The 25,900-nt window shown below is 48.0% G+C and overlaps 1 protein-coding gene across 2 annotated transcripts in view; it reads right to left on the reverse strand.

Annotated features, from left to right (window-relative positions):
* Positions 1-25,900, reverse strand: part of ank2b (ankyrin 2b, neuronal) — a 72,905-nt gene that overhangs the window by 18,968 nt on the left and 28,037 nt on the right. The window contains exons 8-39 of one of the 2 annotated variants that reach the window (XM_030086854.1): positions 24,829-24,837; positions 23,579-23,677; positions 23,404-23,502; positions 22,849-22,947; positions 22,463-22,660; positions 22,259-22,357; positions 22,058-22,156; positions 21,583-21,681; positions 21,281-21,478; positions 20,477-20,575; positions 20,303-20,401; positions 19,616-19,813; positions 19,407-19,505; positions 19,219-19,317; positions 18,968-19,066; positions 18,784-18,882; positions 18,573-18,645; positions 17,722-17,863; positions 17,017-17,028; positions 16,123-16,210; positions 15,942-16,045; positions 15,484-15,522; positions 13,109-13,333; positions 11,819-11,917; positions 11,027-11,181; positions 10,737-10,948; positions 10,352-10,653; positions 10,049-10,277; positions 9,075-9,200; positions 8,880-9,002; positions 6,964-6,985; positions 268-4,869 (exon numbers count right to left, since the gene is read on the reverse strand). In XM_030086854.1, the coding sequence (XP_029942714.1) occupies positions 268-4,869; positions 6,964-6,985; positions 8,880-9,002; positions 9,075-9,200; positions 10,049-10,277; positions 10,352-10,653; positions 10,737-10,948; positions 11,027-11,181; positions 11,819-11,917; positions 13,109-13,333; positions 15,484-15,522; positions 15,942-16,045; positions 16,123-16,210; positions 17,017-17,028; positions 17,722-17,863; positions 18,573-18,645; positions 18,784-18,882; positions 18,968-19,066; positions 19,219-19,317; positions 19,407-19,505; positions 19,616-19,813; positions 20,303-20,401; positions 20,477-20,575; positions 21,281-21,478; positions 21,583-21,681; positions 22,058-22,156; positions 22,259-22,357; positions 22,463-22,660; positions 22,849-22,947; positions 23,404-23,502; positions 23,579-23,677; positions 24,829-24,837 (8,344 nt within the window). The remainder of the gene's footprint in view (positions 1-267; positions 4,870-6,963; positions 6,986-8,879; positions 9,003-9,074; positions 9,201-10,048; positions 10,278-10,351; positions 10,654-10,736; positions 10,949-11,026; positions 11,182-11,818; positions 11,918-13,108; positions 13,334-15,483; positions 15,523-15,941; positions 16,046-16,122; positions 16,211-17,016; positions 17,029-17,721; positions 17,864-18,572; positions 18,646-18,783; positions 18,883-18,967; positions 19,067-19,218; positions 19,318-19,406; positions 19,506-19,615; positions 19,814-20,302; positions 20,402-20,476; positions 20,576-21,280; positions 21,479-21,582; positions 21,682-22,057; positions 22,157-22,258; positions 22,358-22,462; positions 22,661-22,848; positions 22,948-23,403; positions 23,503-23,578; positions 23,678-24,828; positions 24,838-25,900) is intronic. The other variant, XM_030086861.1, reaches the window with a different exon arrangement.

Raw genomic sequence — 25,900 nt, forward strand, 5'->3', positions numbered from 1 at the left:
ACATTACAGACGATGAATGTGAACAAAATATCAACATTTTACTGAGCAGAAGTTCCATAAAGCCTTTAAGTCAATCTTGAGATTTTCAGCACACATAAAAGGAAAGAGAGACGCCTTAACAGACACAAACACGGCTCAAGCAACACAGCAACATGGGTATTTCAAATAGGCTACAACGGGACATAACTACAAGAGACAGAGAGGCAGCACCTTTACGACTAATTATGCAGAAGAGATAGAGAATAGCCCCTTAAAGAGGGGGGATACCTTGACTTTGGACTTTTTCGTCTGGGATTCGCTGCATCTGTGTCTCAACAGGGTCGTCCCACAGTGGTCTAATGGGAAAGACGTCTGCTGAGGGAGGAAACTGCATCTCTGGGAACGTTTCTCTCTCTATGATTGAGGGATCAATGAGGCTGCTCTCGTCATCTGACATGGCGGCTACGGCCTCTTGCTCTTTCTCTAGCTCCGCCTGCGCCAACCTCGCCACCAGCTTCGCCGCTTCATCACTTATCTCTTCAAAAAACTCAATGGACTGTTTGCGTGACTCACTTTTCTCTTTAGTGGGTGTTGTTGAATGGGAGGACTGACCACTTTTGCCCCGGACTGGCAACCTGGACTGGAAGCCCTTAGACTTTGCTGACTCAGCACTCAAAGGGCGGCCCTGTTCTTTTCTAGAAGAGGGCTTGGCAGACTCCCCCTCACAGAAGCTCTTTGCTTTGGATGATGTTGTCTTGGTTTTGACATCCACAGAGGGACCTGCGTCTGTCTCAGACTTTCTCCGCGAGTCCTTTTTGACGGGGACCTTAAGCTTTTTGTCCTGTGTGGTTTCAGGGCGTCTGACAGTAGATTCAGACTTGACTGGACTAGCCTTGACCGGGATTCTAGATTTTGAGTCAGATGTGAAGGAAGGCTCTCTTTTTGGAATATTTGAGGAGGGACTTGCATGAGATGGAGAAGGAATGGCAGATTTGCCCCGAACTTGTGACGTGGACTTAGTTTGTGTTTTCACTGGAGTCTTTTTAACGCTACTCGAAGCACTTTGTTTGGATTTGGCAGATGTTTTGGGGGCTTCGACCACTGACTGTGGTTCTTCTGGGGAGGAATCGGAAGACTCCGGCCCTTGCTCAGAGTACACAGATCTAGTAACGGTAGTCTCTGCTGTCTGGACATTTGTTATAATTTGTTCAGGGGGACTTGTGTCTAAATCTGTGGACCCTTCATTTGAACTTTTGTCTGTTTTAGTTTCAACACGTTCAGGTGATGTTTGATCTTTCTTTGTAGGTTTTCCTGATGCTGAAATGCCCATTTTGGGGATTTTAGATTTGGAGGTATCAGCTTTAGAGTCTAGTTGATCCCCTTCAGACAGGGATTGAGGCTGAGAATCAGTAGTTTGTTTTGGTTTCTCATCCTCTTCACCCTTAATCCCTAGAGTTAGGTTCAGACCAACCTCAGGTTCAACAACAGATCTCCTGATTTCCTGTCTAGCCTCTTCTACCACAGGTTCCTCTACAGGCTGTTCGCCTATCTGGAAGAAGGCAAAGCCTGCTCCTTCTTCCTCATAGCTCCTTTTAGTCATGTCAATAGCACCACTTCTGGTCATCTCAAATAGTTTCCCTTCCTGGAAGAGAAAAGGATTGGGCTCACTGGTGGGTGTGCTTTCCTCGGTCGGTGTTCTACCAGGTGTGGTGTCTGGAGTCGCTTGGAGAGACTGACGGTCCACAGCTAAATTTAGTATCTTCTGTTCCTCCTCTTTTACTCTGGCTGCAAAAGCAGCGTCATCCTCTCGCATGGCGGACCACGAGCCAGTGTCCACCTTTGCGGTGACACCTTTGGACTCGGTTCTGGGAGCTTCCTGTGTTTCATCGTCCTCCTCCGTGTCATCGTAGATACAGACTTCTGCTTTGATCGTTTCCTTTGTTTGGCCTTGAAGAGTTGCAGAGCGGCCAGCCTCTGGTGCTCCCACATGCCCCTTGCGGTCACCCTTTGCTTCGTCTGTCACATTGCTACCGACTTTTAACTTTCTAGCTCCTAAATCTTGACCATCCTTATCATCTTTAACTTCCCTTGACTTCCTTAAGCTCTCCTCCTTTTGCTCATCGGTCCTGTTTTCAGTATTTGAAGTTGATGGTTTTGTTGCACTACTGTCTTTATCAGCTTTTGCAGATGACCTATCTTCCTGCGCACTTTTGGGTTTGACTTTGGAATGGTGCTGGTCTGAGACAGAGTGAGGTCCCTCTGAAGTGACAGTGGCTGATGTTGTGCTCTTGACCTCTTTGCTCTGGGGTCCATCATGCAAACCTGCTGAAAAAGGAGAGGGAGGTTGAACTTTAATATGGGGATCAACAAAAAGAGCTAACTCTGACTCAGCTGTTGCTCTACTGAGCCCAGATTCACTTTGCCAAAGGCTCTGGTTTGTGGGCTCTACTGCTATAAAGCTGTCATCCCCTATTTTGAAGTCAGCTGACGGGGTCAAATCTTTCCTAGACTTCTTTTTGCTCTTCGCGTCTTGTTCCATTTCATCAAAAGTTTTTATTTTGGCTGCCATCTTAAACATTTCCTCCTCTGGTGTGATTTTTCCCTTAGCTTCCTCCTCTTCCTCTGGGTCTTCAGGGATGACAGCCGGTTTGGGTGGGACAGAGGGGAATGAGTGCTCGGGGGGTTTAGGGTTCACTTCATAACTTACCTCTTCAGAACTAGGGGTTTCAGGGGAGAGGGGACTCTTACCTGAGCTCGTCATCTGAGATGTCTGCTCACAACTGTCATCATCACCACTAGCCTCATGGTCTCGAAGCAGCCTACTACGCAAAGCATCTTGGGGGAATTCTGCAGCTTTGGAGGGCTCTGGATGGCTAGAGGATTTACTAGGCAGGTCTAGTGAGGATGTGAAGGCTGGGTGGAGTTTTGCCTCTACAGGGCTGCTCTCTAGGGAGTCATGAGGGGGGGATTCCTTGGTTGGACTGGGTTCAATAGAGTCTGGGGATTTGTGAGAGGAATTGTCATCCATAAGAGGACTACCCTCTAGAGAGTCTCTGTGGCTTATTGTGAAAGAGTCATCTGCTAACGGACTGAGAGCATCTGAGTCTTGTTTTAAAGGCAGGTTTAGGTTTTCATGACCCTGAGAAGAGGATCTAGAAGCTGGAGAACCAACTAAACACAGGGCTAGCTGATGATCAGGGCTATCATCATCATCGCTAAGAAAGGTTTCTACAGTCTCTGAAATTCTCTTTGTAAGCTTCTGAGGTTTAGATGGCTTAGATTCACTCCTCCTAATAGATGAAGACTCACTTGTAGCGTGGTCATCTGCAGCCTCGCTGGAGGAGACAGGGAGGGTCATTTCTGTAGACAGTTGGTCCCCAGTGGTCCCTACACCAGAGTCTCCAGACTTCTCTATGTCCTTACTCTCTGTTTTGACTGCTGTGGCAGCCGTTGTTGCAGCGGCTGGCGTCTGCTGTCCATTTTTGGGGGAAAGACAGAGACTGTCTGGGCTCGAGCCTGGGGAGGCCAGGGCCTCGTGCTTGTAACTGTCTTCAGAGCTCAGATGAGTTGTTCCTTCTCCAGAACTGGCACTTAGTGATTCTGCCACAGCCTCGTGTTTCAGGCTGTCAGAGCTATCGTCAAGGCCACTATTTCCAAAATCTACAGTTTCGGTTAGCTCTGAGTGGGCTGCAGCAAGCGATTTGATCTCTTTGTCTTTATCCTGATGAGGAGGCTCTTTCTTGCGGGGTTGGGAATCCAATGAGACTTCGCGCTCTTTGGAGACGCGGGACGTTATTGCTTTGGTGGTGGACTTCGAAGCGGTTTCAGATTTAGTGGTTTTCTCAGATCTTGACATGGAGGAGGTTTTAACTTCGAACAGCCCGGACTTTCGCTTGGAGGGGTCCTCCCCCGTTTGGAAGGCTTGCATCAGCTCTTTAACAGACATGGTCTCCTCCAGCTTCTCAGACTCAGCTTTGGGGGATTTAGGGGGGCCCTGTTTGGTTTTAGGGCTCTCTTTGGTTTTTGGAGAGGGCTTGCTCATAACTGGCAGATGTGAAGGCTTGCTTCCAGTGGACTTTTTGCTTTTCTGCTCTGCCTCTACTTTCTGCTGTAAGGCTTTGACCTTGTCCTTGATTGACCCGATGGGGGTTTCTTCGATCACTGGGGATACGGGAGATGCTGGGGAGGGGGCTGTAGGCACGCTTAGATGAGCCGCTGCTTCTTTAGCTTCTCCCTCATGCCCGGGGTCTTTGCCCTTCTTTCTCGCTGGCTTTTTAACGTCGCCAGCGGCGGGTTTGTCCTGTGCCTTAGTTGGAGTGGTTGGCTTCGTACTTTTCCTCAGCACAACGTCGGTGAACCGTTCTTGGACACCCGCCTCCTTCTTAGCTTTGAGCTTGGAGCTTACAGGCGCATCGAGGAGGTATTCCTTCAGGTCGCCACTGTCCTTTATGGCTTTCGGTCTGGGAGCCCCTCTGTTACCTCTACTTTCTCGTAGGACAGGCTCTTGGATTTCTAAGGCGGCCATCTTTCTGGCCTCTTGTATTTCACTGTCTGAGAGGAGAACCCACTCCTCGGCCATCCTAGCTGCTTTGGCTGCCTCCTCAGCTGCCTCACCGTCATACGTTCCACTCCTCAGAATCTCACTAACTTTCTCTAGGTCCTCTTTGACTTTCTCTAAGTCCTTTTCCATTATTTCTAGTGGTTCTCCAGAAACTTCCTCAGTCCCTTTCTCTAGACCACACCCTCCTAAGGACGGGGATTTCTCTGTGGAGTCTGCAGTCAGGATGGCAGTCATTTTGATCAAATCTTGTTTCATCTCTGACACGTCGGAAAGAAGATCTGGCTCTCGAATCAGCTCTGATTTCAGGACTGATGTCTCCGTCTCTTCATCTTCCATACGGAAGAAGAACAAGTAAGGAGTAAAGAAAATCAAAAAATTCAAATTAAAGGAGACAGACATTGGAGAATGAGGTCAGGACAAGATTGGAACACACTGCAGGGATCAGAGGACAACAACTTCACAACGGGTTCTACATCAGGGTCATCAGAGGAGGCTGGCTTACACTTTCATGTCTTTCCAGGGAACTGTGGTGAAGCAAAGGCTAACAGGCTAAATAATATAATAAATGGGAAAGGATAAGAGCAGGAAATAACTTGCTTATACTTTCACACACACGCTCACAAGACAAAAACTATGAAGCAAAACTAAAATAATCCAAAATAAACCAACTACAGGTGACACCAAGAAACCAAGAAGAACAGTGGAAACAAGGCACAACGAGGAAATAAAGACACGACATGACAACATCTCAAGATTCATCTCCAGTACGGAAAAGTGAACGTGATGGCAAGACGACTGGAAAACAACTGAGAATGAAAATAGAACCAATCAAAGAAAGCCAGTGATGATTTCTAGAACACAAGACGAGTCTCGATGAAGTCCATTCCAACAATTTAGAGAAGCTATTTTCAAAAGATTCAGCTGCACCACACTCTATTTCAAAATAAATCTAGAAAGAACTGAGCAAAATCAAAAGAGTGCACAAAACTGAGCAAACGGAGGCGACGGTCAAAGATAAAAAAAAAAAGAAGAGACGTTGAAAACAAGACATGAGACAGACTCACACACACAAAAACACGTACACACACACACGACTGTAAGGCAAGTTATTTCCATGCTGAGCAGAGGGAGGAGGTGATGGAGGGAGAGGATGGATTGATCAGAGAGGAGGAGGGAGAGAGAGCAGCTGTGGTGAGTTCTCGGTGTCCTCGACACTGTCGTAGCGGCGTTCACATGCTCAGATTAGATTCTTCCCCACTGGAGGATCAGATCGGGCCGTTTACATGAACTCTGAATCACTGAGCCAGTGGATTTCAGTGCATCAATCCCATAATGCTTTGCACTGTGGTGTATTCGCGGTAACAAACTTCACGACTGTCAAGGCTGTCAGCTGTCACCTGACGTGTTGTTTACATGGACGATGGTCGGATCAAAACCCGGATTAAACCACCGTCTCTGTTTCAGTCAGACATGATGGGATTCAGGTGTTCATATGGATCAGACTCAACCGGATTACTTTTGGTCCAGGTCACCACAGCTGGTGTCGTGGAAGTTTTGAGAAAAGCCTTTAATATCCAGGAAGTCTTCATTTACTGTGTTTTATGAGGCAAAGAGGGCATGATGGGAAGGATTACTACTGGATTAAACTAAAGACTACAGCTGGTCGAATGCTAACACTGAGGCTCCAGTCGGTTTGTGCTGGAAAACTGAACAATGGTCCAGTTCTGGGAAGTGGGAGCTGTTTTCTGAGCTGTATCTCGTTATAAAAAGATAGATGAGGAAACCATCTCATTAAAAGGAGGAAACTATCTTGTTTTGATGAGAAATTTCTCCTTGTTAATGGGGAAGAAGAAAACTTTGTCATTAAGAGGACGCAGGCTACTTTTCCTGTTTTAATGAGATAGTTTTCAGGTGTTAAAATGAAACAGCTGAGAAAAAAAATACTGTCTCTCATTTGAGCGTTTCACTGTCCAGAACAAGAAGGTCCAGTGGCGCTTTAAAGTCCAGCACAAAGCTGCGGGCCGTGGCCTCAACACGTGACCGAGTGGAGCTGCTGCTCCGCTGTACATACGTGGGCGGAGGTGTTTCACTCGGCCTCCGCTCGTCCCGCCTCGAGTGGGGAAGGACAGAGAGCGGCGGGGGGAGAGAAGAGCGAGAGTGAAATGAAGTGAAGCCTCAGGAGAGACAGAGGGAGGCGTGGGCGGGGCAGTGGGCGGAGTCTGTACAGTGTGTGACGAGACAAGAGCGCTCCGTACTTAAAAGGCTTTAATGAGAAGAGGATGGAGTGAAGTGAAGCAGAAGGTGGATCAGTTTCTGGAAGCTCCGTTATCACTCACACAACAGCAGGACTCTCACTACTCTCACTGTTAGACTTTAGTTAGAAGAAACTGTTTTAGTAAATGAAAAAAGTGGAAATGTCTTACATTTCTCCGAGGTTCTGCCGGTCTGGAAAAGAAAAAACACCCAGTTAGTTTGACTCAAGGTACAGGAAGAGCATCAGAGAGACGTCATGAAGAGAGGAAAGTTTCAATAATGTTCAGATCATCAGCAGCCCAGAGTCCCGGAACGTGAAACGGACGTAAAACTAAAGCCAGCTGGTTTTACAGTCTTAAACATTTTATTTCCAAAAGAATCATTTTGAATTTGATAAAGTTGAGAAAGTTAAAAAGTAATTTGCTGAGATGCACCGATATGAAGATTCTGATGTTTCATATTAATATAGTGATTATTGCCGATAGCTGATCAAAGCAACGTGATCTGCACTTATGCAGATGACGTTAGTGTGTCACGTCTTTGATATGTGTTTAATAACAATGTTGTTTCACTTGACTCTGATTCACTTAACTTTGTTTTATTGAGTCATTTTTCAGTGATTTTGCTGATTCTGCTGACTGCAGGACTCAAATGGACAGATATGCTGACAAATCCATGCTTCGTTTTGTGCAACACTGAAAATTCTACTACGTATCTGAGTTACTTTTCAAGCCTTAAACACTGGAAAGAAAACGATCTCAGTTTCAACATCTGATATGATCTGGGAGTTAGATAAGGTTTCACCAGCGTTTGACACAGCGTCCCGCCGTTCCGGGAGCTGGACTGTCGGTACGTTAATCATGTGGGACTGTAAAGGCTCTCAGTGTTATTTAACGGTGAGACAGAAGACGGGACAGGACAGCAGAGCTCGTGGAGGACAGGAAGCGGAGGCTGACTTTACCTCTTCCTCTTGCTCCTGGTCTGAATCGGACTCCTTTTGGGAGCAAGAAGCAGCGAGAGGCGGAGAGACGGACAGACAGAAACAACAGCAACATTAAGAAGGGCGGAGGGGAGAGGGACGAGGAGGCAATGTGTGGTTACCGTGGAAACAGGGACAAGCAGTCAGAGGGAGAGAAAAACCAGGAGCACAAAGCATTAATGACTCCACTCACAAACCAGGCTGTCTGGAGATGAAGGCTAAACAGGAGCGCATTAACACCGTTAATCCGTCTGACGGCCGCGGGAACGGAGACAACAACGGCCTGTTCTTAGCAGGGCACTGCTGGGTCATCTAATGAATGCAGTTCCAGGCAGGGGAGGGTAAAGTCCTCACGATATGATATCCGTCACGATACCCGAGTCAAGATACGGTAATATCGCGTTACATCATGATATTGTGAGGCATTGCGCTGTTCTGTGTAGTTCACTTCAAAAGTGAAAATAGGGATAAGACAGGTGACAGTGGACGTACGTCAGACCATACTGATCAATCAAAGGACCAAATGAATCCAAACTCTTAGAACTGAAACCTCATAATGGAACTGATCTCTTGTTTTCCCTGAATAGCGCAGTGGGTTCAGCTAACTCAGAGCAACTGAACCATGAGGGGGTTGGTTCCCTCAGTCCTCTGGAGCAGAGGCTGTCAGTTCTGCTGTTTTTCACGGAGCCGTTCAAACATCAATCACTATTTTCCTGAAGAATCCAGACTCAGAGCTGTTGAATCCAGACTATCTTAGGCAGCTGAGCATCGCGATATGTTGACATATCGATATTTGTTCTCACCCCCACTAACAGGCCGACAAATGTACATAAATACCGTGTTAGCTATTTAAAAATGTATTTGTAACACCGGGCTGAGGGTGAGGTGCAGTGATTGGACTTTATTTGACTCATGAAATCATCAATAAACATCTGAATGGGATAAATGAGGTTCGCTGAGAAGAAGCTATGAAATCCACATCGGTCAGATTAGTGTCTAAATTGCTGAATTATCCAGTTCTGCAAGCGATCAAAGCTTTTCTGGAGCTTCTGATGGAACGTGAGCGTCTGGATGTCTCCACGTCCGCCGGCGGGGCGGTGCGTTTACCTTGCAGTACGACGGCAGGGTGATGTTCAGGTTGCATATGGCGCTCTGGGTGAGCGACCGGTAGTTCCGGGGCTCCTTCATGAACGACAGGCGGCCGCACGGCTCCTGAGTGTTGTCTCGAATCTGCACAGGTCAAAGGTCAGCGTCAGACGCCAGAACAAACACGGGGAGCTCTCGCTGTGGCGCGGCGCTCACTTTGATGAAGAGCGCTAATCGGTTCTCCTTAAAGGCGAAGAAGCTGAACAGGTGGTGCTGGCCGCTCTTGGTGAGGGGAACCAGGTTTCCACAGCAGTCTGCATAGATGGGTTTCCCCTCCAGCACCTGCAGGCAGCAGAGAGTCCAACAGTCACTACAAACAAACCAACCCAGTACCTGTAAAACACACACACTTCCACCACTCCAATCCCAAAGTCATAAGACACAAGTGTTAGCCAAACGTTAGCAAGAAAATATTCCCATCGACCTGTCTGACTGGACATCTTGACTCATGGGTCTACAAGAGAGCAGGTATCTACCACAAATACCGAAGCTTTCAAACTTCAACTACACAAAATAAACACAATTTAGGTCAACATTTAAAATTAGACAAAGTTGAAGCAAGTCAATTAATTTTCAACCAGTTTCAAGTGGAATTGTTGACGTTAAGCTCTGCATGAGATATTTGCTTCACTACTAATGAATTTAGATTTTTAGAACTGATTGTGGTTAAAAATGTTCTGCTAGAAGAGTAAAAGACTTCCCATGATCCTTTCTTTACACTGCTGATCTAAGGTGTTCCACAAGGCCTGGTCCTGGGACCCTCAGAGTTCGAATTATTAAGGTGGAACCAACAGAAATCCTCCTCAAAGCATCCACCCACTTTTCAAAGTCTCCAAACAGCATCAGAAAGGTCTCCTAGAACAACTCAGAGGCCTGGAAAAGCTGTTCGAGTATTTCCTCGGAGTATCTCAACGACAAATCTAAATCTAACTCTCAGTCCATTTTCACTGCTTTAAGCATCACAAGTCTAATTCGAGCAAACTCAGTCTGATGAACAAAAATCAGTCCCTCCAGTGAAGGAATAACAACAATAAACCTAAGTAGAAGACAGATGTTCCTTCATAACTCGTCGGGGAAGATCAAGGTGTATTCCAAGCAGAGGAGGAAGTAGAGGGAAGAGGGTTCCTCACCTCCACGTCTCGGCTGCGAGCCACCTCGGTGAAGTTCTCCTGCTGCTCCAGCGTCTTGTCGATCTTGTCGTCGGTCATGCAGAAGCAGCGCAGGCGGGCCTCGATGGGGTCGTGCGTCTTGGCGAAGATCACAAACTTGGCCATGTACGGGACGCAGATGATCTCTCGGTACACCTGAGTGGAGAAGTTGACGGATTCCTGGACCTGGCGGCAGTCGATGAGCCAGAACCTGGAAACCAGCCGGGGGTTAGCGCTCAGACCCGGAGACGCCGCAGGAGTCCCTGGACGGAGGGGCGGAGTTACCGGGCGGACACGTTGGTGGTGAAGGACACGCAGTCGTTGATGAAGGTGAGCGGCGTGGTTCCGGTGATGTCCTCCCACTGGGCCGGCGTGGTTCCGCCCGTGATGCTGCAGAGCAGCCGCAGAGTGGGCGTGTCCCCGCCGAAGCCGTTGAGCGCCGGGTCGGAGTTGTTCTTGGGGACGGGGATGGTCATGGTGATGGGCTTGTGGAACTTCCTCCTGCGGGGCTCCAGGGTGACGATGGGGCTGAAGGACGCCTTGTTCCCCAGCAGCTTCCTCACCACGTCTACGTTCACCGGCTGAGCCTGTGAAGGGGGCGGAGTCTGAGTCGCAGCCCGATCACTCCTTCACTCCACAAACCAAACCCGGGTCAGCAAAGCCCCGTTACCTGCAGTCCGACCCGGATCCTCTTGGTCAGAGCCCCCTCTGGAAACACGGCCTGCACCTGCGGCACCACGGTGCTGCTCAGCACGCCCCCTTCAGGACCGATCAGGTTACTGTCCTGCTTGACGCGCGACACCACAGCAAAGTACTGCGGGAAGTCTCTGGTGATGATCCGGCAGATGCGCTTCCTCTCCAGCTCCTCCGGCGGGTCCAGCTCTGGACGTCCACAGAGGACAGAACGCGTCAGGACGCGCCTGGGACCCAGGACCCGGGTTCCCGGGGTCCCGGACTCACCTTCGTCCATGCCGTTGAGGATCTGGTTGAGCTCCTCCTGGGTGTGCTCGCAGTGGTGCTCCTTCCAGCTCTCGCCGGTCTCGCTCCTCAGGATGACCAGCTCGCGCTCCTTCCCCCGGAGGGCGGCGAAGTGAGGGATCTCCACGATCACCGGGCTGGAGGAGCAGAGGCGGAGTGAGCCAGCGCACCGGCGAGAACTTAGCTTTAAGATGGTTTTTATAACTGTGTTGCAATAAGAGCAGCGTAAATTAGCATTAGCAGAGGTGATTGAAATCCTTTAAATAATTACTTTTCTTGAGTATATTTTGTAAATCAAAGTTTGTTGTGGTGAAGGATTGACTTTTAAATCAGGATCTCTGGTCATGATCTCTCTGATACATACCTCATGTGTCTCGTGACAAGCTAGCTAGCGTACAGCTGAAAGAAGCATGCTACAAGAACAATCCCACAGACGAAGGGCTCCCTGTGGCATTTAGAGGGTTGTGTGATAGGACTCGTCATTTCAGCAGCATTTAGCTTCAAAACATCAGATTTTCTTTGGATCGTTTAGCTAGCTGAGCAGCTAAGCTAACAGAAACACCCACAACCTTTTAAATCTCACAGGAAAGTGAAATCTTAAAGAAGACTTGGAGAGGACAGGAGACGTGAAGGGGGATGCAAAGCGTGGAGGAGGGTTAACGGGGGAATGCAGAGATGAGGACATGACGACACAACGAGCCAAAAACAGAAGGACGAACGCCATCCATTGATTGTTTCATATGCAGAACCGCATGGCGTCTTTCTCCACCCTACCCCAGGAATTTGGTCCCCGGCGGGCCGAGCTGCAGGATTCTGCTAACCAGGCTCTCGCCCTCGTTAAGAGGCGGAGGCGCGGTGGGGAGGTGCAGTTTACTGAGCGACCGACCGTCCGTTCGCAGCAGGGAGGAAGAGAGAGCACACACAGCGTGTTGGACAGGTCTGCCGCCCGGAGTCCGGCAAGGACGACACAGAACGCACAACGCTCCCGGGCGCCATTAATCACATGACACACAACTGCAGGAAGTGACCCTGAAACAAGCAAAACACATGCTAACAGACTGAAAGTGTTTCTCTCTGTTGTTTCCGTTCACAGTGATATTGAGTTTATTTAGAGGGAATTACTTTTAACTCTCACTTCATAACTCTTACATTCATTAGCTATCAAGCTAACAGGACTTCAGCTAAAGGTACAACCCGTGTCAATCCATTACAGCGTTAGCTTCACACGTCTGACAGACTCCACAAAAATGTGCTGTTTCTAAACTGTTTCTAAAAAAGAAGGAAACAGATATTTCAGAGATTATTTTGCTGCCAAGAAGTTGAACGAGACTTCCACTTGAATCTTTTTTCCGACCAATCTTAACTCTAATATTTATTAGCTTCCATTGTTTTCTCAGTCATGCTAGCAATACTTTTTATAAAGAGGTGACAGAATTAAATTGGTGTGGTTTGTAAATAGCTTAGCATTAGCTAACGGCTTGGTCAAGATTTTCAACGTGAAGTAATATTTAGTGATTTAAGTTTTTTTCTTGTTTCTTCTAAACTAATGTTATAATTTGACAAAAACGACAAGAAAACAAAAGAATATCCTGAAAATCAGACTTCTGCTGAAAACAGCAGCTAGAAGTTTACTGACGAGTCAGACTGAATCATAAGGTTTTTTTTTTTTTTTCCAATTAAATTTTTGTCAAGTTTGTACATTTTTTGTTCTTTTGGGTCAGTTATGCAGATGTTCCAGATGTTCTGGTTCTTTCTGGTCCGTTATGCAGATGTTCCAGAGGTTCTGTTCTGGCCCTGGACTAACACTGAGGCTACATACCAAACCAATCATGGAGCTATTAATAGAGCGGAGGCGGAGTTAATCTTCGGTCGGGGTTTGGAGCGGTTAGAGCGGTTAAAGAAACCAGAGCATGCCGGGCGCCGGGTGGAAGCCAGAGCAGACCCACACACAGTTTTAGTAAGGCAGAGGAGAAACCAGTCTCAAAAGAAAGAGCAGCAAGTCGAAGTGTCCTGTCGATGGGTTATTTCTGTCCGTCACCTCCTGCCGGGATCACGGCGCCTTACCCGAGGAACTGGGCGCCCGACGGGCCCACCTCGATCAGCCTGCTGGCCAGGCCCTCGCCCTCCACCATGGGCGGCATGGTGGCCAGGCGGTGCCGCTTCACCAGCCGGCACGTCACCCGGGTGGGGGCGCCGCACTTCCTGGGCGGGATGATGATGCGCAGGCCGTTGTGGCGGCAGCCGCGCATGGCTCCGCCCCGGGCGTCCACCATGAAGCTGACCAGGAAGCTGTGGGCGGAGAGACGGAGCGTTACAGGCCGCCGGCGACGGGCGTGGCCGGGATGGCGGCGTGATGAGAAGACGGACACCAACGCTTCGGTTCCCAGTTCGGTCAAAGAAAAGTCTTCAGATCTCAATGAATTTACTTAACTTTCACGTTGAAAACACTCCAGACATTCCAGAGTAGGTTGAATTTAGTTCAGCCGCTAAACGAGAAGTGTCAGCAAAGGTACAGCAGAACGCTCTAGAACAAGCTAATCAACAAGCTATCCTCGAAGTTACTCTGTAAAACACTGAAAACTGTGGCTAACGTAGCTGAACAAGCTTTATTAGCTAGATTAGCTTCAAGACACTAGTTTAGATATAAAGCTAGTTTAGCTAACTCAGCTAAGAACTAATAAACTCTTCATTAATCCCACTAGTATTAAAACTCCGCTCACAAAACTCGTTCACTCGTCTCAGGAGCTGAGCTAACACATGCTAATGCTAATGGCTGTGCTAGCAAATGTTCTCAAAGTTTCCTGAGCCAAGCAACTGTAATTAACTTTGTAATCTGGAATAAAAAAGACATTTAAAAGCATAAAATAGGTCCAGATTTAAAGAAAAAAACATTCATTTATAGAGAAGTTAACTGCTTTGAGACTCGAGTTTCTGACAAAGTGCTTGAAATGTTTTGGTAAATGTGAACGAAAACTTTATCATAATTGAATTAGAGCTGAATGAGAGACGACGTTCTGATGAATGGTGAGCGTTTCATTACGTGAATCTTACTGCTAACTAATGTGGAAAACTGGACAGCGTGAAGATAAAGCTCAAATCCAGCGTCAAAACTCTTCTCTATGTAACTTTTCACTGAACAAAAACACGATTCCAGCGTGTCCGTTTTCTCAACACTGCACGAAGTAAAACATGCCAGCGTGCTGATGTGACCTCATTCACCCTCTCCACTGCAAACTTCATGCACATGAAGCAGTCGTCTGAGTGTGTGTGTGTGTGTGTGTGTGTGTGTGTGTGTGTGTGTGTGTGTGTGTGTGTGTGTGTGTTGGGGGGGCTGTGATGAGGGGAAGAAGTCAGGTCAAAACCCCAGTGTTCCGTTAAAACACATTAGACACACGGTGGCGATGGAGTTCAGTGAAATCAAACACACTCCTGTCTGTGAAGAACGAAAAAAAACAAATGACCGATGAGAGAAAAGATGAGAAGAGATTAAAGAGGGATCAGAAGCACTGGGGGGGGGGGGGGGGGGGGGGGGGGGCATTGGAGGCTGTTAGTGAAAAGGAACCAATCACAAGACGTCATGGAGTCAAACGTCTCCTCGGCCTTCAGTCTGAACACCGAGTCTGATGTGGACTGGACCAGGGAGTCCCAGCTCAGGATCTGGACCAGGGAGTCCCAGCTCAGGATCTGGACCAGGGAGTCCCAGTTCAGGATCTGGACCAGGGAGTCCCAGTTCAGGATCTGGACCAGGGAGTCCCAGCTCAGGATCTGGACCAGGGAGTCCCAGTTCAGGATCTGGACCAGGGAGTCCCAGCTCAGGATCTGGACCAGGGAGTCCCAGCTCAGGATCTGGACCAGTGAGTCCCAGTTCAGGATCTGGACCAGGGAGTCCCAGCTCAGGATCTGGACCAGGGAGTCCCAGCTCAGGATCTGGACCAGTGAGTCCCAGTTCAGGATCTGTGGAGGTTTAAACCAGTGGTGGACAACCTGGACCACTCTGAGGTGGATCTTGGGAACCTCAGATGTTCCATTAGCTAAACGTGGAGACTCGTTGGTTCTACATATAAACTCCTCACTCTGCCTCCTGTTCGATCCCAGCTCCAGCTCCTCCTCCTCCTCCTCCTCCTCCTCCTCCTCCTCCTCCTCCTCCTCCTCCTCCTCCTCCTCCTCCTCCTCCCCCTCCAGCTCGTTCTGTCCAAAGGTCTCTCATTCCTGGTTCTTCGAAGAGTTAGCATTAGCATTAGCTTCAGCTGTGAGGTTTCAGCTCCTGAACTGAGACACTGGACACAGTGATGGAGGAGATGTAGATGGAGGAACCCCAATTCACACACACACTCACACACACACACACACACACACACACACACACACCTCTCCACCGGGAGAGCACACTGCGGGTGGGGGAGGGGGAGGGGGAAGGGGAGGGAGGGGTCAGGGGTCACCTGCTGTGGTCTCCATGTTCGTGGCACGGAGAGGAATGGCTAAAAACAACGACAACCACAACAGAAGTCAGAGCAGAGACAGAGAAACGAGTCCGAGAAGGAGAGCAGGAACGTCTGAGACGAGACGGAGAACAGCAGAACGTTAGTCTGTCTGGAGCTGAAAGGTTCCACTTCCTGCTCTGCAGCGGGAAGAAAATGAACTACACCTCCAATCACAGCAGAAGAAGAAAACTCAAGTTAAAGAACCACGACAGCAGGAGGCCGACGCTGATCTAAAGTTGATCTACACGGCATTTTATTTTGAAAAGAAATCTGATCATTCTTTCTCTGTGTTCATTAACGAAGACACTTGAAATTTAATTTCACATTGTGTCTCAAGATGTGATTAATCGTGATTAACTGCATAAGTTCAGAGATTCAAACAGTCCGCCGGGTTCTCCTCAGGTTCCTGGACCTACCCGGAGTGGAGGGGGCTGGAGGACAGAGCCACGTTGTCCAGGTTCTCGGTTCCCCAGCTCAGCCGGTACGAGTCCTTCTCGTTCTCCCTGGCCAGTGAGGAAAGCTGGAATCGAACAGAGCGCCGCTGGTTAGAGCCGGACTCCAGACCTGTCCTGGGTTCTGAGGGTCCTGATGAGGTACCTGCTGGCTGGTGAGAACCTCGTCCAGGACGCCCTCGTGTTTGGGGGAGTAGTAGCTGAAGTGGGTGGGGGTGAAGGCTCGGTCCGAGCTGCAGAGCAGAAGAACATCACACTGATCCACTGACTCTAACGGCGTCAGAACCATCTGCTGGAATCGGTTCAGGGTTCGATTCCTCGCGTCTGTCTGTGACGCCACGGCGGAGGAACTTCAACAAAGAAGAAGAACTCTGTGCAGAACTCTGAGAGGGCGGAGGGGGAACCGGGATGGAGGGATCAGACGATGGAACCTCATGTGGGAACGTCGGGTTCACGGTTGAATAAGACGAGGTTTCAGGTCTCTACAGGCCGGTTCACGGTTTGGGTGGAACAGGAAGGTTCTCAGATTTACCCATCAGATTTCTAACCCCTGATGGAACAGACGGAACCGTGACGGACAACGTTTTCTGTCCAGTTAGAACCGTGTTCTGCTCCAAAACAGCACTGATGAATCTACTTTTATAAACAGACTCTGGATTCAGGCTGAAAATGTAATTTAAATACCGTTTTACTTGTTTTAGCCCTTTAAACTGCAGTTCCATGGTTTTTAACCGTTCTGGCCGCTCCGAGTTCTGTGAAGCAGCTTCAGGCTGTTCCAGCTGTCGGAGTCGCTTCCTTCTGTTTACCGCTGATGTGATGAAAGAGTCCTGTTAGCGCGTTAGCATGCTAATAACTGTTAATGTTGGTAAATTAGTGAAAATGTGAGTAAATAAAACGATGGTGGAAAGATTGTGGCCAACATGAAGCTGCGTTCAGACATACTTCAGTCCATGTCCACCGCTAAAGCTAATGCTAAAGCTAAAGTGTGCTAAGCTAGCAGATGCGTTTGGGCCGTCAGTCGTCCCAGGTTAGCACGTACCTTTGCATTCGACTATGGAGGGATGACAGGGAGACCGACGGTGAGGGATGGAGAGGAGAGCGAGCAAAACACACAAACACACACAGGAAGTTAGCAAACACACACAGGAAGTTAGCAGCTCTTATCGTGTGAGAACCATGACAGTGGAAGAAGACGAGAGGAGGATCAGAACGACAGGAAAACAGAGGAGGACTTTCCAGCCATCAGTGACATGGACCTCTGACATCTTCACATTTATTTCGTTTTCTACAGTTGTAACTATTTTCGCTGAAAATAATGACTATTAAGAAAATTCTGAGATACAAATGAATAATGTTCTTCAAATACAAATTTCTCTCTAAATGCTTCTCACAACTCATAATACAAACTTTGTATTTTACTTAAAAATTCTAACTTTTCCCTCTGACTCTTTCCATCATACTGATGTTTTCTCAGTAATTAATTGTTCTCCCCCAAAAATTCTGACGTTTCACAAACGTAAACATGGTTTTCTCTCCTCAAATTCTGGTTGTTTTGTTAGGATTATGCTTTTGTTTGTTTTTTTCCATGGAATTCTGATGACTTTACTTTATTAATCCCCAGAGGGGAAATTCTTTCTTCCCCGGCAGCCGGTTTTTACAGCCTGTATTGATTCCGAGCTTTGTGTCAGAATTCCCAGATTCTGGACCTGCTTCCCTCTGACTTGTGGGGTTGTTTGGACGGTACCTGTCGGTCCGTCCTCCCTCCAGACTGAAGCGGAGGTAGTTCATCCCGTCCAGGTACTGTCCGGGCAGCGAGTCGTCTCCCAGCTCCCGGAGGTCCTCGGCTCGCAGGTACTCGCCTCCGTCGCCCGTCATGGTGTCGTCGCCTTGACGGAGAACAGAGGAGGGAAGGTCAGGGTCTGTTTCAGTTCTTTTCTGAACCATGACTCACGAAGAGTCGTAGCGTTGCAGTGAGAGTTGAAAGGTTGAAGAAAAACCATTCTGCATTATTTTGTTAGGTAATGTCTCATTAGCTGAAATGTGGTTCCTTCACAGATCAGAACCAGGCGGTGGATGAGACAGTCTGCAGAACGTCAGGACTCATTAATCTGATCCTGGCTGGACCTGGACTGGACACCTTGACACCAACGCTCACACACTAGTAGCAACGGTTGCCATGCCGTATCATTAGAATCTAGTTGCTCAAAGGCACTCTGACAAGCGGAACCAGAACCCCGACTTGGGATCAGAGGATGCTGGACTCAGTCGTCTCTGAAGTGAATCGACCTCAGTAGAAAAGCGAGGATGGCCTCAAAAGGTTAGCCATGCAGGACACAACAGAACCGTCTGCACCGCAAACCCCGGCGCATGGCGCCGTGCTCGATACCTTCCTCGTCCATCGAGTCGTCGGACATGACGTCGTCGTCGATGGTTCTCCACGCTGCAGGCGGACACGACAGTCACTCACTACGTTCTGATAGGCCGGTTCAGAGGATGGACCGGTGTGTTCGGGTCCGCCCGATTCCTGCGGGCTCTTTGTGTTTTCAGTGAACAGAACCGGGTCTAGGTCTGGACCCCGGTCCGGGACGGACTCACCCTCTTCGTCGGACACGTCCAGGACTTCGGTCATGGTCTCCGGAACGTTCAGCTTGTGTTTCTCCGTCACCGTCTGAAACGAGGAGCAACGGAAACCTTGGAAACACTTCACGACACACCGTATGGTGCGGGAACAGTTAGCTAGCAGCTGACTGTTAGCTAGCAGCTAACTGTTAGCTGGCAGCTAGCTGTTAGCTAGCAGCCGTCGTACCGTGGTGGTGGTGATGATCTCCTCCGTCACCACCCTCAGCGTGTCCACCACCGAGATGTAGCCGAGCCGGCGGGCGATACCCAGGGCGGTGTTCCCGTTCTGATCGGAGAGGGAAAGAGTCACCTTCCTGCAGTGTGTGTGTGTGTGTGTGTGTGTGTGTGTGTGTGTGTGTGTGTGTCCGTACCACAGTGATGGCGTTGGGTTTGGCTCCGTGTTGCAGCAGTACGTTGATGATGTGTGTGTTTCCCTGCTGAGCCGCCTGGTGCAGCGGAGTGTATCCGTTCTGAGGGTGAAGACGGACGACGGAGGAGTGAGACTCTGCTTTTAGCTTTAGCAGTTTTAGCCACTTTAGCTCTGCTAGTCATTTCTGTTTTGTCCGTTTCTGTCACATGACCCTCCTTTAGCCACGTTAGCTAGCTCGGCTAGCTGACCTACCTTGGTCTTGGCGTTGACGCTGGCTCCGTTCTGAAGCAGGAAGTTCACCATCTTGGCGTTACCGTAGTGACATGCTACGATTAGCGGCGTGTAGCCCAACTGCAACGCGACCAGCAGAGACAGGAAGTTCAGTGAGACGTCAACACAGGAAGCTAACGCGGCGTCTGAAGGAACGTCAGCGCTCATACTTTGGTCTGCTGGTCGAGGTTCGCTCCGTTTTTGGACAGAATCTCGGCGACGGACACTTTGTCCTCCTGAGCCGCCAGGTGGAGCGCCGTCAGGCCGCTCTGCGGCGGGAAACACAACAACCGTCAAACAGCAGGATTTTAACCGTCAGCGTGTCAGTCTGACCACGGCTGCGGCCGATCGGCCGCTCTGAACGGTTCCGGAGTCGAACCTTGTTCTGGACGTTGACCTGCGCCCCCTTGCCGATGAGCAGGGCAGCCATGTCTGCGTGTCCCTCCTGGGCGGCGAGGTGCAGCGGCGTGACGCCCTGCTTGGTGAGCACGGTGGTGTCGGCGCCGTACTGCAGCAGCACGCGGGCGATGTCCATCTGGTTCTTCTTGGCGGCGATGTGCAGCGGCGTGTAGCCGTTCTGCGGGACGCGAGGAGAACGTCAGCGGCCATGTTTTCCCTGAGGCCGGTGTCAAATTACATGCTCATCACAAAAGTTACCAGCCACCTTGAAAGATGATGCTGGTGTCAAATTACAAGTACAAGATGCTGCTTGTCGGAAACGCTACTAGCCACCATATACAAAGATGCCGATGCCACATTACATGTGTTGCATGCTGCATATGAGGGCGGGTAGGTAGAAAGCCGCATATTTCTTTATATCTCTTCCAAACAGAACGGCAACTAGCAAAGACGATGATCCTGGTGTCAAATTACAACTCCTTGATGAGCAAAGACCGTGCTTTCACCTCATGCTGCTTGCACCTCGTAGCGTACAGCATGAGGCTGATGTCAAATTACAAATGTTCAATGCTACATGTGAGACACAGGTCAGACAGAACAACAGCAAGCAGGATGAGGCTGGTGTCAAATTACAAGGAAGCAACGCTGCTTGTTAGTGAGCTCTGACCTTGGCCATGGTGTGTGGCGACGCCCCTTTGTCCAGCAGCAGGAGCGCCACCGCCTGGTTATCGTAGTGCGCTGCGACGTGGAGCGGGGTGAGGCCGTTCTGTGGGGGGGGAGGGGGGACACGTCAGGACGTCCAGCTGCGACGAAGACCTACAGGAGGACGAGGGACGCTCACCTTCCCCGCCGAGTCCGGAGGAGCGCGGCGCTGCAGCAGCAGCTTGGCCACGTCCAGGCTGCCGTACTTCGCCGCCACGTGGAGGGGAGTGAAACCTTTCTGCAGACCGAGGACCAAACAACCTAGTCAGTCTCTGGTCAGTTATCCTTCAGAATAAAATGAATCCTTCAAAGTAAAAGTTCTCTTGGAAATCATCAATATTTGTTCTTCACAGTGAAAGAAAAACTTAATCAACTTTTAGAAATTTATATCATTTAAACTAACACATAAAAAACGGTATTAGAATAACTAAATATAGATTGAACAATTTATACAGATAAAAAACTATATAATAAATGAATATCACCTAATCAAGAAATACAAATTGAAAAAGATTTTTTAAAGTTTAATAGAAGAATAAAAAAAGATGATAATTAAGATATAATACATTTAGAAATATTTAAAAAATGGAAAACTACATTAATAATGGATTATTAATAGATAGTGTGAATGATTTTCTAAAGAGAAGAGTTAAGTGTTTCCTCCTGCTGTTCCACGCATCTGCCAGCAGAGGGAGCTGCTTGTTCATGAGGCAGATCTGAAGAGAACCCAGCAGGTTCTCAGACTCTCTGGTTTCCATGGCAACAGTATCCAAAAATCAGCAATCCAAAGATTTGAACAATAAATAATCGTTTAAAAATATATTTCCAAAGACATATCCGTCCCTAATAAATAAATAAATAACAGACAAAATGAAATCAAAACTACTCAAACTTCTAAAGTAACTGAACCAGTTCAGACTGGGGTTAGAGGTGGAGTGTGGACCTTGGTGGGCTCGGAGTGCGACGCCCCGGCCTCCAGCAGCACGGCGGCCGTCTCCTGCTGGCCCTCGCGGGCCGAGATGTGCAGCGGCGTGTATCCGTTGGTGGTGGCGGCGTCGGGGTGCGCCATGTGCTGCAGCAGCAGCTGCACGATCTCCGTCTTCCCCAGGCGGGACGCGATGTGCAGCGGCGTCTGCTCCTCCTGCGCGCGACACGGCGGCGTTAGCGAGCGGCGGCTAACACGCGGCGCTAACGGAGTGCTGCTGGAGCGCTAACGGCGCGCGGGCGCGGCGCTAACGGGCTCACCCGTGCACGCGCGTCCACCATGGCCTCGTTCCTCAGCAGACAGCGGACCACCTCCACCTGGCCCGCCCGGGCCGCCATGTGCAGCGCCGTCTCCCCGCGCTGGAACAAACAACGCAGCAGGAGCACTGAAACTAGCATAGATGCTAATCTCATGTCACAAATAAAAAACCAAAAAACTACAAAAATGGCCAATTTTCTCCCATATTGGCAACATGATAATGTTAACTTGGGCTAATTTGAATCTTATTAGCATAAATAAAGGGTTAGCATGCCTTAGACCAGCAGGAAGTATTAAATAATTGATTTCTAAGACGAAAAGCAAATAAAACAAGACAATGAGAGAAAAACTATCAATAATTTAGCTAAAACAGACATGTGTATGACTCAATGTGTTGATAAAATCTTAATGAGAAGTGGATTTAGCGGCGTGTTCCATGCTAAAAACAGCTAGGACGTTCCGCTGGTCCACACTCACGATGTTGCTGACGTCGGGCGACGCTCCGTTCTGCAGCAGCAGCAGCACGATGTTCAGGTGACCCATGAAGGCCGCCACGTGGATCGGCGTCAGGCCCGACTGCAGGACGGAAGCGCAGAGTTAGCATGGTCGTTACGGTGACCTGGCTGAGAGGACTCGCCAGTCATGCTAGCTTGAGGAGAACAGGAAAGTTCTCAGCACCTCGGTGATGGCCTGGATGGACGCTCCGTACTTCACCAGCAGCTCCATCACCTTCACTCGGTTCTTCTTACAGGCGATGTGCAGCGGAGTGAAGCCGTTCTGCGGAGGAAGCCGAGAACTCAGGAAGGCTCAAAGACCTCTGCGTTTTCAGGTTTTCAAACCTCGGCTAGCTCCTAGCATTCTCAGACAGGTCGGTGGTCGTACCAGCGCCCTGGCGTTGGGGTTGGCCCTCTTGTCCAGCAGCAGCTTGGTGACCCGGTAGTGGCCGCAGTGCGCGGCCACGTGCAGCGCCGTCAGGTAGTCCAGCGTCACGTCGTCCACCGGGGCTTTGTGCTGCAGCAGGTGTTTGACACACTCCACGTGGTCGCCCTGAGCCGCCATGTGCAGCGGAGACAGGCCGTTCTGGAAGCCACAACAACAGCAGAACGTCTCAGACTGGATGTCAGGAGGGTTCTGTAGAGGAGGCTACGTCAGGTCGAACGCATGAAGCCACCTCCAGACAGATCCATGACAAACTCTTGTTTAGCTGTGATTTCACAGCATGTGACATTGACTGCTAGGAAAGCTGAGGACCGCCGAGTGCTGCAGACCTTGGTTCTGGCCAGCAGAGGCGCCCCTCGCTCCAGCAGCAGCTCCACGGCCGGGTCGTGACCGCTGCGAGCCGCACAGTGAAGAGGCGTCAGGCCGTCCTGCAAAACACGTAAACGTCACGCGACCAGCCGGTTAACGCTGCGGGCCAGTAGAGGTTAGCTTCAAGCTGGATGTACGGCGAAGCCAGCTGGTGCTAGCCTAGCTAAAGTCACGGTACACCATGTGGTCCACATCTAGCTAACATGAATACAGAATCAACTTAGCATCATAGCAGCGGCCGGGCTAGCATTTGTCACGCTTTAGCATCAACTAGTATATTGAGAGCATGCAATCAGGTTGGTTAACCAAAACTAGAGAAATGGGTTAGCATTTTAGCCCCTTGTTGAATATCGGTGCTGCTTCCTTTCACACAATGTTTGTTGGTATAAAAGATTTTACAGACTTGCTCTGAATTTGGTTCTGAAGTCTGCATAAAGTCACAACAGCTAACACTTTGTCAGAACTTCGTGACGGCTGTCAAGACTAGCCATCTAGCCGTTTCCCGCGGTACTCACCCTGGTTTTAGCGTCGATCTGAGAGCCTCGGTCCAGTAAGAGACGGACCATGTTGGTGTTTCCACGCTTCGAGGCGACGTGCAGCGGCGTGATCCCGTTCTGGACGGGGCGCAAAACAAACAGCGGTCAGCGAACGACCAAAGACAACTCCGACAACGTTGTGGCGTTTTCTCACCCTGGCGGTAAAATCCACGGCGGCGCCGCGGTTCAGCAGCAGCGTGGCCACGTTAACGTTCCCGTAGTGGGCCGCGATGTGCAGAGGAGTGAAGCCACTCTGGAAGACATGACGGCAAAGACACACACACAAAAACAAGACGTGATCAGCCTCTCCAAAACCTGCAGCACCTAAACCTCCACCTGTAGATTTCCCAGCATGCAGCAGACGAAACAAGCAATAAACATCAATGGAAGGTCAAAATAATGTCAACAAAGAGGCAACTAAAACAATTGAAGAGTCAACAACAATCAACAGAAAGCAAAGGGAAGTCAATGAAAGGTTCAATGACTCATGAGAAATCATTAAAAACCTTTCAGAAAATCAATAAAGAGACATCAGAAACCAGAAGTAACGGAAACAAATCACAAGTCTCCAGAAAGTCAATGAAATACAATGAAAAGTAACAAAAATCATCAGAAACCAAAGAAAAGTCTTCGTGAACTCAATGAAAACAAATGAAAATCAGTGAAAGGTCAATAAAAAGTAAAAATCATCAGACACCAATGGAGTCTTCAACAAGTGAATAAAATCCAATGAAACGTCTTCAAAATGCAGATGAAAATCCAATAAAAGCCTCCAGAAGGTCAATGAAAACTAACAAAAATTAAATCAAAATCGAATATCTTCAAAAAGTCTTTGAAAACAAATGAAAACCAATGAATAATCTTCCCAAACTTTATGAAAACCACTGAAAAATGTTCAAAAAGTCTTTTAAAATGAATGAAAACCAATGAAAAGTCTTCAGAAAGTCAATTAAAAAAATGAAAATCACTGAAAAGTCTTCATAAAGTCAATGAAAACAAATGAAAATCGATAAAAAATCTTCAAAAAGTCACTGAAAACCAATGAAAAGTCTTTGAAAAAGGCAATGCTATTTCAAAGAAACCCAACAAAAAGACATGAACCTCACTTCTTTCTGTTTGTTCATAAAAATGCCAAAACAACCTGTAGAGACGGAAATCACTCCCATGCAGGTGGAAACACAAACCGAAGAGTGAGGATCAGGAGGCAAAAGAAGAAGACGTACAGACTCAGGTCGTTTTCAAAATGGAAAATAAATAAAGAAATGAAATGCCAGGAAGAGCTTCCCTCGGACACCAAAGTGCACTAGGTGAACGGAGTCGGTCATTAGTTAGCGATGAGGAAAACACGAGAGACGTTAGAGGTTTGCAGAGCAGGGTGGAGGAGGGCTGAAAGTCTTGCCTTACCTTGCCGTTCTGTAAGTGTGGGTCCGATTTAATGTGAGAAAGTGGTTTACAAAAGTGTGAAGAACACAGTGACCAACGTGATGGTTTCACAAGTTGACAGTCAAGAAGCTCAGGATGGAGCAAATCAGGTTAGCGTGGACGCGGCATGCTAATCGACGTTAGCCAAACAACTCCACCTGTCAACCGCTGCTAAAGATTTTCAGGCCGCTACCGTTAGCATACATTAGCATTAGCATCGGCGTTAGCACTAGACCGCAGGAACACAGCAGTACACATTTACATTTTATATCGCAAAATAACACAGGCGTATGTCTTCAAAGCTTTTTCAAAATAAAATGAAATCATTTGATCAGAGCATCATAAGTACCGTGAAAAATTATTTTAATTTAAATGAACTTTAAAGTGAACTTGCTTTAAATTTTAAGACAATTTAACCTGTTTTTTAAATTAATTTTACACCCTAAAAAAGAACTCAAAATTAAAAAAAAACACTTTGTTGATGTTAAACTGCCATAAAAAAAATTAAAAAAAACAATTATTCAAAAAATTGTTTGGATTCTGAAAAAGATTTAAAACAGTTAAAAACCCAATGTTCATGATTTATTTAAAAAAAAAAAAACATTTAGCTATTCAAATTTTTCACTTTATTTCTTTTAATGGTCAGAAATTCATGTTTCCATCACAAAGATAAAACATTTTAAATGAACCAGTTCTAATCTATTTTAAATTATATTTATTTATATCATATATTCATATGTTTATTTAAAAAAGTCAACTTATTTTATCATTCTCAACTAAAAAAAATAGACATTTAAAATCAATTTGTTGAAATTAAACTTAGTTGAAAAAACATTCTACTTATTTTTAAGCTTTAATTTTGGAAAAACATATTTAAGAAAAAAGTAAAAACAACATTTGACTTTTATTTCGTCGCTCTGAAATTTAGCATTCTGAAAATCTGATGAAAAGGTTCCATTTTTATTTTGGCAGCCTTGAACGTTGTGAAGCATGCACAGGATGAGGATTAACCGTTTGTAAAGTGAGCCGCAGTCTGCATGGTCAACACTGTCTC

This window comes from Salarias fasciatus, chromosome 3, assembly GCF_902148845.1.
Source record: "Salarias fasciatus chromosome 3, fSalaFa1.1, whole genome shotgun sequence".
Classification (NCBI taxonomy): domain Eukaryota; kingdom Metazoa; phylum Chordata; class Actinopteri; order Blenniiformes; family Blenniidae; genus Salarias; species Salarias fasciatus.